Source organism: Cucumis melo, chromosome 6 (genome assembly GCF_025177605.1).
Source record: "Cucumis melo cultivar AY chromosome 6, USDA_Cmelo_AY_1.0, whole genome shotgun sequence".
Taxonomy (NCBI): Eukaryota; Viridiplantae; Streptophyta; class Magnoliopsida; order Cucurbitales; family Cucurbitaceae; genus Cucumis; species Cucumis melo.
Window position 1 is genome coordinate 14,944,697 of NC_066862.1, and position 11,085 is coordinate 14,955,781.

Genomic DNA, 11,085 nt, shown 5'->3' on the forward strand with positions numbered 1-11,085 from the left:
ACGACTATATCTAAACGATCGTATACCAAATATATTACACGCATTGTTGATGGCGTAGTTGTCTGAGTATTTTTGGTATTTTTTATTATGGGCTTGTAGGCTTTAAACATTTTCTAAATTGTTTTGTACGGTGTAAATATTTTGTCGTTTTGTTATATTTCTTAAAAAATTTTATTTATTAATTATTTTATTTATTAACATGTGAAAATGATATAGATTCATCCGATTTATCCCATCAAATGACAAATATTTGTATCAATAATTTAATTTAACATTATTATTTGATTGTTAAATAATTGCTTTTCTCAAGATTTTGAAGTAAATGGATTGTTTATGGATTAATATATTAAATTATATATATATATATATATATATATATATATTTCATAATAAGACTTGAATTTGCATTGTGAAGGTTTATTGTTGGGAGAAATCCTTAATTTGAAAGCATCCTATTTTAATTTCACTTCTCCTCTCTCACTCTACACAACCGTTAACTTAACTTAGTATTTTATGGTTGACGAAAGCAACAAAGGTGTATTTGACACAATTTTATTTTGGTGGATTGTACGCATCTAATGTTTTTATTCCACCTTCTATTGAGTTCATTTATTAGTTTCTTTTTAAATAAATAAATAAATAATAATAAAAAAAAACTGGGAATGACGAAACGCACCGTGTTGAAGATAAATTCTTTTGAAAAAGAGACACGTCAGTCTCTTCCCAAAGGTGACCCCTATCACAAGCTGACACCTTGGTGTATTTTATTTATATTATTATGACTCAATTCATAGTCACATCAACCAAACACTTTCAAATACTTCTCAAATATATTTTATTCCATTTCGTATATATGCTTTTATGCTTTTAACACTATTTTGACAAACACACATTTATTTTCCTAAACAAAAAAAACAACTCTTTCAATATTTCTCAAACCAAGATCTTTAGTTTAAAAAATAGGAAGATTTTCAAATGGGTGATGCTCTCAATTTGGTAATTGGTAGATCCATAGTTATCAACAAGAGTAAGTGTTTCTTCTTCCTCTTCTCTATAATTTCTTTATTTCTTTTGAAAGCATGCTTAACCTTATAGAAATTAGTTTATGTAATTTGTCAATATACCGGTCTTTTTATATTTCAATTAATTTGATATGGTTCCGTTAAATATTCTGCTGCATAGGGCTCTTATTTCTTTACATCTCACATTGTCATCCTATCGCTCGACCCACCTTTAGCCTTGTCCAAAAACTTGATTTTCCACCATAAACTTCACTAACTTTGGAGCTAATAACTTAAAATCTTGAATTCAAATCAAGAAAATTTTTTCTACAAACTTTTTTATAAATGTCTTAACTAGCTTACCTAAAAATGCTAGCCAAAAATTCCAAGTATTGAGTTTTGTAGCTCCAAAATATTCAACACTTTTCAGTTTTCCTTCGAGAATGACATTTGTGTCTTTCTTCACTTTAACTCCTCCCTTCCTGGCGTTTCTCTACTTGGCAATTCTTTCCTTGATACTAGACTCACAATTTAGGAGATTTTCTAACTTCAATTATGCAATTGGCACGAGTGGATTATGAACGCCATTCATCCAAAGTTGTCTTTATATAAGGATCCTTACATGCTCCTTAATTAACACCTCCTTCTTGCCTCTTACACCTCATACATGTCACTTTCCACCTCATGTTGCTTACCTTACGCTTCCTACTTGACAAAACCTAGGTGTCTTGCACGTTATCCACTTGTATTCCACCTCACCTCTTGGTTTATAATGCTTATGTCATCCTTGGCCACCTACCCCCTTTGTTTGTGAGGTTTTTTTGGCTAATTCTTGTTACCTAACTCAAGTCTAGAATGCCTACAACTTCCTTTTTCTCGCCTAACCTCTCAATCATCTCTCAATGCATTCAACAAAACATGTCATCCAAAGACTAGCATATTTCACCGCATGGCCCTTGTCTTTTGGCCGCATGTCATCCTTCTTTTAGAGGTTATCTTGACATTCCAAGAGCCTAGTTATTCTTGCCACTCATGTCCTTAGCTGCCTAGCCTTGTCCTAGAAAGGTTGTCTTGACACTTCTTAGCTATACCAAATTAACCTTTTTGACCGCATAACTTTTGTCCTTAGAGGTTTTTATGACCTTCTTTGGTCGCCTAGAAGTATGTAACAAGCCTAGTCAACACTTAGTCAAATCTTAAACATTCCTTAGGTCTACCTTGGCTACGATTACACTTAACCTTTGTTATTTTAACTTAATACCAAAATAATGACACATCTTTCATAATACTTAGCAATCATCAACCTTAGTAAAATTCCTTTCCAATTTTTCTTGAAAAACCAATCTTAAACTAATTGTTGCAACTAAAGTTGACCCCTATTCATCTCTTGAGTTTCTAAAAAAGACTTGAGCATTCTTCAGTTCAGAGTTTACGTATGGCATGTTTTGAGTTAAAGTATTTGAATTATGCTTGAGTTATAAATGATTTACAAAACATGAGTTTCAAGTTTAGAAAGAGTTTGATGAGACTTATAAATGAGTATGCATGATCTATGTTTTAAAGCATTCGAGTTGAATATGTTCCTTTGAACATAATGCTTTTAAGCAAAATATTCGAATGTTGAATTTATGAAAATGTCTAAGAGATATGTTTAAACAAGCATGATGCAAGAGTGATATCCGAATTAAAGAGCTCTAGTAGCTCAGTACAAGTTAAGCTAAGTTGAGATTTAAACAAGTATACTTGAAAGAAAAATATGATTAAATGTTCTTATATTACTAAGATTTACACTAGATGAATGAATGAGATTTGAGACGGAGACTATGATGATATTACGTGCACAGAGAAGATCTTTCTGTTGTCAATGTTGAGTGTACTCCATGACAACGAAACTGTCGTGAGTGCTGGGCTTGCCCCACTAAGACAAGAACGATGGGAGTACTTGGGGTGTCCTACTACATAGTAGAGTTAAAGTTAGAAGGGAAGATGTTGGGGGTATTGGGTATACCCTACCACAATGTAGTAATGACATGCTAGTTGATCCTAAATCATGAGTTGTTTTGCTAGAAATACTTACCTAGAAAAAGTGTGATGTAAAGGTTTCTTTCTAAGTGTTTGCATACTTGTTTTAGTAAGCATGTTTTGTTTCTAAAAGTTGTCACTCATGGGGCTTTGTAGCTCACCCTTCAATGTTTCATTTTCCTTACAAGTAAATATCGTAGTTTCGACACCTAACAGAAATCCGCGTACTTTGCTAGAAGTTGGGTTTAAGATTTTTTTAATAGGACCCATTCTATATTTGTGTATGATAGTCTGCACTTAAAGAATAGTATTGAACTTAGTTGTTGTGCATGTATTAGACTAGTAAGAACTACTTAAGTTGAGTTTGTAAAATTATAGTTTTGTGTTGTTGAGACTCCGATTTCATGTATGTCTACATAATACTTGTTTAAACAGGTTGTCCATTGGTTGGATGCTATGAAGATGTTATGAAGTTTTATATTTTTAGGTTTTAGATGTTTTTTGCAGTGTATATGTTTACAAAGAGATAGTTTTAAGTTTAGGTTAAGTAGGATCGACAAGTATCGTTAGAAGAAGAACAATGTCGATTGGCTTCACGTCGCCATCTCGGGTCTCATGAGGAGAGACTCCGAGATGGTGTGTGACACTCCAAATATGTAAGATAGTCGGAAGTAATTAAATGAGCATAGCTCAATTAACATGATGTTTGTATTCTCAATTTCGAAGTCATATTCAATTCTCTCTCCCTACAAATATAAAAGGAACTTAAAGGACTTTGAAGTTAATTGAAAAATTGAAAACATGTAAACAGAATCTTCTATACTATCTCCACTTATTATATTCGTCTATAGTGTGACTGACATCGATAAAAGTGTCCATAAACATTTATGAACAAAAATTTAGATAAAGGAATATTGCTAGAAAAATGGAATATTCTCTAAATTTAGTGGTATTTAATTTAGTTGTAGGATATTTTGGTTTTTTCTAATGCTTTAAAATCTCTATAAATTGTTAGACCTTTTAATTCAAGGTGGGGTATTTTTTATAATTTCACACTTTTACTTTCCATTGTCTATCCAATTGTGCGATTTTTATAATTAAAAAACATTTTTCTATTTATCCAAAGTAAAAGAATATTTCCACACAAAATTCTAAAACAGGATTGGGCCTACTTTGGGCCCGTTTTAAACACTAGTTGGGCCTGTCTTCTTAAACAAACTCAAGTAACCTCGGGCGGTAATACCAAGACACCTGTACCACTCAACAGCACAAGGACACGTGTCCCGAACACTCTGGCTGAAACCGTCACGTGTCCCTTAAATCCCAAATTCCCATAGACCTTACCTCTCTATAAACTAACCTCTTGAGAACCCTCAGATTCCCATATTCCCAACATTAATTTACTAACTCTCAGCAAATTCGTCCCCCTCCTATTGTCCGTTATACGCTCCGTTGTGCTCCGGTAACTTAATCCCGGCGAATGGCTGTCGGAGTCGGCGTTCCGATCTGCATCGAATGTGGGACCCACAGCAATCCGTGCAGATGCAAGGTGGTGGGGCCGACCCTGGGGTTTTTGGCTTTCGCTGTGGCGGCGGTGGTGGAGTGGCCGGTGGGAGCTCTGGTTTTTTGCTTCCGCCACCACAATGGCCGCCGTATCATGGCGCATCCGGCTACCGTCGTATACCCGTCGGTGTCTAATGCGATTCCGATTTGAGAGAATACGCAACTAATGCTGTTCCTTGACATGTTTTTCTTTTCCCAAAGTCCAATGTATATTAATAATGCATCTGATCAATTTAAGAGTAAAATTAATAGGCCAAATATATACCCTATGTCTCTTCTTATATTATATATATGTGTGTGTACCTATATGTGTGTAGCCAAGTAATAGTGACAATTGTAATCTAATAAATAAATCTAGTTGAATTGGGTTATGTATTGCAATTTATTTTACGCCTAATTAGTTAAAGCGAAGTATTGGTATAATTTGAAGGAGAAAAAATGTAGGTGTGATCTGCCGGTAGATGCAGAAATTGGTATAAAGAGAGTAAACTTGTGTTTATATGTAGTAGTATAAATTGTAGTTTGATGAGATATCATTTTGATTTGAAGGAAGTTGGTAGGTGATGACAAACTTAGAGCTTTTAGGTTAATAGGTTATTACTTGAATTGGATCTATATGTTAACCCGTTCAAGTTTCATTGGAACAATTTATTTGTTTACCATTTGCAAATTAATTAGGAGCATTGGGGGCATAAAGCCAACACTTTGCTTAGATTAAGATCTCAGGGGAAGAGGAGGAGGAAGATCTTGAGAGAGGATTAATTACCAGTTTGAGGGGAGGATTTCGATGAAGTTGCATATCAACAAATGTATTATGTTTTATCTTCTCTTTATTATTTGTGTTCTAAATTCACTACCAGCAAATTGGAATTTAAGGATGCAATATATCAATACTTTTCGCAGCACCTTCTTTAAGCTCCCGTCCTTAAAAAATTTAATGATACTTCGACAATATTAATTTTCGGTCAATAATATATTTAAATGTGTCACTACTATAATATAATTCAACACAATAAAACATGTTTTGTTTAGCTGCTAATTAATTTAGTTATGTCACTTTCTTTTTTTTTTTTTTGTTATTGACCACACCTATTTCATTTTGTTACTTTTTTGTTATACATAATTTTTGTCTACAAAGTTTTGATATTTGTTTGTTGTAAAAAAATTAATATTTTTTACGAGATGCATTTATTGTAACTCATAAAAGATCTTTACATCGATAATGAAAATTTAAATTACATTATCTTCGATAAAGATTTTACAAGAGTTCTACAATAAAATACATGACACATATCTCATTCACCTAAACTATTAAAATTTAATCCATAAATCAACGTGATCTTATGGTGTATAGATTCCTTGAAAATCTATAAAATCATCGAAAATAAATGTTAATTAACATTTCCAAACAGATTTCTATTTTTCTAATGACACAAACATCAACTTTGTTGAAAAAAATCGAAAGAACACGATAAATTGATTATGTCAGATTTGATCCCTTTACTACTATACAATAATGTCATAATATGAGGTGTATATGACGTTAAATTGTTTTAAAATTAATTTAGTGACTTAATAATTAAAATTCTAAAAGAAAAACAATATTTATTTTTATGGGAAAGCATTGTCTTGTTTAACAGTGGTTACTCGATTTCATGAAAAAGATTTAATCAAAGGTATTTTAGTTTAGGAAGTTTTCTTTACAACTTTATTTTTGAAGTGGAAATGGGATGAGGAATTTAAACAATGTCTTTCTTGTTAAAATTGACTTTTCTTCCTTACGTTAAACTTTTAATTGATAAAAAAAAAATGTTATTAATCTAATAAAAAACAGCAACTGTACTGTTGGTTCTATCTTTTCCAAACTCATATACATTACATAAAAAAATTTTTGTTATTCCAATCTTCCACGGCTCTGTAGGACATTCTCAAGATTGTAGTTTATTTGTGTGAATCAAATTTGCAATACCAATGACATTCAATTGCAATAGAAAAAAATATATATTTATATAATGAAAAAGTAAAGAGAGTAGAAAAGAATGGGACTTTCAATAATTGGGTTTAGAAAAAGAATTAGAGGATCAAAGCCCATAGCTTTTCTTTCATCTCTTTTACATTCAAAAGGGTATATGAATATGATTCCTTTCTTCTTCCCTTCTATTCTATTCTTCTCTCAACACACACACACACACATTACATATATAAGAATGATTTATTTTAATAATCTCAAATACAAAAGAATACTATTAATTCACTTGCCCATGAGGATTTAACATTTATAAAGAATTGGACATATACAATTATATTACTACTAATAACATTAATTACGATATAAATTATTTTAAATGAAAAAATTTAAAAATATTTACAAATATCGTGGACATGCAATATTGTTATCTAATTATTATCGTTGGTTTAATCTGGATCAATATTTTTTATTCTAAACTTCTTATTTCATCAAATTAGACCTTCAAATTACCAATATCTTTGTAAATCTCATAGCACTTTAATAAATTAATTATGATTTACATTCAAATTTTACTTCAAAACTTTAATTTTAAATATTTAGAGGAGAAGAGTTCTTTGCAACACCAAAATAAGAGAGCATAACCACTTTTATGGCTAATGAGCATAACACGTACGTTTGTATCATTTAAAAGTTTTAAAGCTAATAATTAGGGTTGCTTGCATCTTTAATTAGCCCTGACAAAACAATTTCTCCACTAATTATATCATTTACTTTTACATAGTTTATCCTTCCAAATTTGAATTTGATTGTTATGTAATTGCCATCAATTTCTATTTGATATTGATTATCGTATCATTGTTATCTAATTATTATTTTCTACTAAATGCACGACCCTTTTGTTTCACTCCATTAACTTCAATTCCAAAATATTCAACTAATCATTCACTTTCGATTAGTATTTTCTAATATTGTCATCATTTGATCATCTTCTATTCCTAAATTTAGTAGTTTACAAATAATTAATTCATCATTTCATAATTTTTAGGACATCATCATAATACACAGTAATCAAAACATAATGCCTTTAATTCCAATTGTACTGTGTTATATTGTGGGTGGAAACTTAATCAATTAAAAATTTTAAAGCATTGAAGAGAGAGAGAGAGAGAGAGAGAGAGAGAGAGAGAGAGAGTCCAAACAAAGAAAAAGATGAATAAATTGATACCAAACACAAAAAGAATATATTCAACACAATATGGAGAATTTTGATGCTATGATTTTGTTCCACTTTTGGTTGAGATATACATTTTCTTAGCTTATTGATATCATCAAAGAGTTAAATGCATATCAATTTTTATAAATATATATATATATATATATATATATATATATATATATATATATATATATATAGAAGAATCTCTTTCTTTCTTTCTTTCTTTCTTTTTTACTGTTTTCATTTTCATATTAACTAGAAATTAAAATATTAATTAAACCAGTGCTAGTTTAGATTACATGTTTAATCTCTTTACATGCTGGTTTATGTTTGGTAATTAAGTTACTGTTATATATACTATAGATTTGTGATTTTTGATTTTTGATTTTCGTGGAATATCCATAATTTTTGTAATTATTGTATAGGAAAAATGAATGAGATGTGATTTGAAGGGGAAAGTTGAAGAAGAAAAAGAGAATTAATTAGGTGGGGATGAGGTCCCCAACATTTACAACACCCACATGCAATTCACTATCTTTAAAGTTAAAACCCTTTGAACAATTCCATGTTAATATTCTTTCCATTATATTCTTTTTAGAAACCCACAATTTCTTCTTCTTCTTCTTCTTCTTCTTCTTCTTCTTTTATATTTTAGTACTTTAAAGATTCTTTTTCCTTCAATTTTAATAATTCAACTATGTCTCTATTTAAAACTACGTAGAAGTATAATTTATCTATCAAAAATGTTTCAGACATTTATTTGTGTTTTAGAAATTAGACACACAAACAATAACCAAAAATGATAAATAATTTTGAAACTTCCTATATACATATAATACTAAATTTGAAATTTAATTAATAAAAGTTTCCTTTTGTTACAAAAATAAAATAAAGTACTCCACCTCACACCTCATATCTATATATATATATATATATATATTTGTGATGTAATATTCTTATAAAGACAAGAAGTATAATCAATAAATATATAATGAAAAAGAAGAAGAAGAAGAAGAAATGCAAATGGACCAAAAAACCCTTTGTGTTCAAAGTATTCCCATGCACCTAACTCAACCAAAATAACAAACCTAAACTCACCTTCACATTAACTCTCTCTCTCTCTCTCCCCGCCAACTCAATCCTCATCGATTTTAGAGCTTTTCCCATTACATGAAAATGCCCTCTTCCGCCGCCATTTTACTCTCCTTTTCTTTCCTCTCCCTCCTCCTTCTTCTCGCCCACTCTCAAACCTCCTCCCCGATATCAATAGATCCTCAAAATCCCGACGCTGAGATCAAATGTGGATCATGCCCTTGTTCCAATCCATGTATTCAACAACTATCACCGCCACCGCCACCGCCACCGCCACCGCCTCCTTCTCCTTGTACCCCAACGGTGTCCTCTCGACCACCGCCTCCTAGGTTTATTTATACTATGTCATCACCTGCACCACCGCCTCCAAGGTTTACTTACACGACGGGTGTTCCCGGTAATTTATACGAGATTGATGCGAATAATAGCTGGTATTACTTCTCTGGCACGACGGGGACGCGGCCTGGCATGGCGGCGGTTGTGGTGGCGCTTGGCTGTGGAGCTTTGCATCTAATGGGGTTTAGTAAGTGGTGAAGGATGAATAGCCATATAAAGAAAATTATTGATTAATGTGTTGAATTTGATCTAATTACTAAAAGAAATATTTACTCTTAGTTCATAAAGTATTAAGTATATATATGTATGCTATATGATCTTAATGATTAGATGTCTATTTATTTACTTTTTCTCAACAAAATTTATTTAGTATATATTTTCTTTCAATATAATTTCATGGTGATATATTTTGGTGTTGATAGGAATATTGAAAGGTAAAAATTATTTTGTGGTTGATATGTATTGTGATGTTGATGGATGCTTATAGAGACATTAATATATATGAAGATTTGTAAAGATGGAACAAAGTTTAAAGGGACTTATAGAAGAATGTTTTGGAATTAGATTGTAGGCTTTATTAAAGTTACTTTAAAATTTTAATAATAATTAGATTACATACTTAATTTCTCATTACTAATTAATTACTATTTTGTTTTTCTGTTTAATTATGTGCATCCAGGCAAGGATTAGTAGGACTCATACATTCCTTTATTTGGTTGCACAAAAGGATGAGTGCAACCTTGCTTAAACCTTTTTCCTTTTTGTATATTTTTGGTTCAAATTTAAAAACAAAACCAATTTTTAAAAACCTCTTTTCGAGTTTTGTTTTGTAATCATTTGGAGTTTCAAAATTCTCTATTTTTTCTCTATTTTTTTACTAATGATTTTCTTTCTAATCTCAAGTACATAAAAAAAAATTAAATTTTAAAAACAAATACAAATTTATATATTTTTCATAACCAAGGTAGATTAATTTTTGAAAACATTAGTAGAAAGTTAACTAAACGATAATTTTTTTAATAAAAGGAAATTGGGTAATAGATAAACAAAACTATAGAAGGAGAAGGTGATTAATTATTATTATTATTATTTTAAAAGAAGAAAAGAGTGAGTTAGTAAATAGGTGTCTATGTGATTTTCTTATATATTTTTAACGTTGGCAAAAGAATAATGAATATTAAATGGGCACTAACAAAGAAGAGAAAAGTAGGGTATCAAAAATGTGTGAAGAGGAAGATTACTAATATACATACATCCATCCATACCTATTTACTTTCCCTTTCATGCCAATCGTAGGGTCGATTTCTTTGCCAAACATACAAAAGAAAAAAATGAACTTGGGGCAGAAACTACAACTAGTATTCTAATGCTAAGAAATAATGAACAAACATGAAATATAAACTAAAATTTCTCAACCTATATTACAATTTTTTAAAAATTACTTTTATATCGTCATGAGAGAAATCATTTAACAGTTAATTTTCTTTCCCCATACGTCAAAACATTTCGAAATTTAATTCACACTTTTGAAGTACTCTAGGAATTGAAAAGTATAGAATAAATTTTCTAATAGTTAGACTCATTTAATTTAACCTTAGGTTATAACAATTATTTATTTACTAATTGAGCTAATTCTATTAGTTAATCATTCAGAGTTTATTTTAAAGACTACAAATTGTAATATCAACAAGAAATTACTGAATATATTAGTTGAACATTCATTCAATTAGTGGGGGAGAAACTAGTAGTGATATTATATGGCATTGGTAACACATTATCTATTTGTATTTGGTGCAAATGATACAAGATTTTAATGTGTAAAAACTATACGAAACAGCAAACCCACATCACATTGGTAAGTTGGCACAACTTGGCAATCACAATTC

The 11,085-nt window shown here is 30.5% G+C and overlaps 1 protein-coding gene across 1 annotated transcript; it reads left to right on the plus strand.

The window, feature by feature from the left end:
• The first annotated feature begins 4,392 nt into the window (after window positions 1-4,392).
• Window positions 4,393-4,957, plus strand: LOC103496842 (uncharacterized). Its single transcript, XM_008458852.3, has one exon. It carries the CDS (start codon window positions 4,504-4,506, stop codon window positions 4,735-4,737), a length of 234 nt encoding a protein of 77 aa, XP_008457074.2. The 5' UTR covers window positions 4,393-4,503; the 3' UTR covers window positions 4,738-4,957.
• Window positions 4,958-11,085: the final 6,128 nt, after the last annotated feature.

Bases quoted from the DNA above. Each gene is read 5' to 3' on its own strand.
- LOC103496842 (XM_008458852.3), top strand. From the start codon at position 4,504: ATGGCTGTCGGAGTCGGCGTTCCGATCTGCATCGAATGTGGGACCCAC.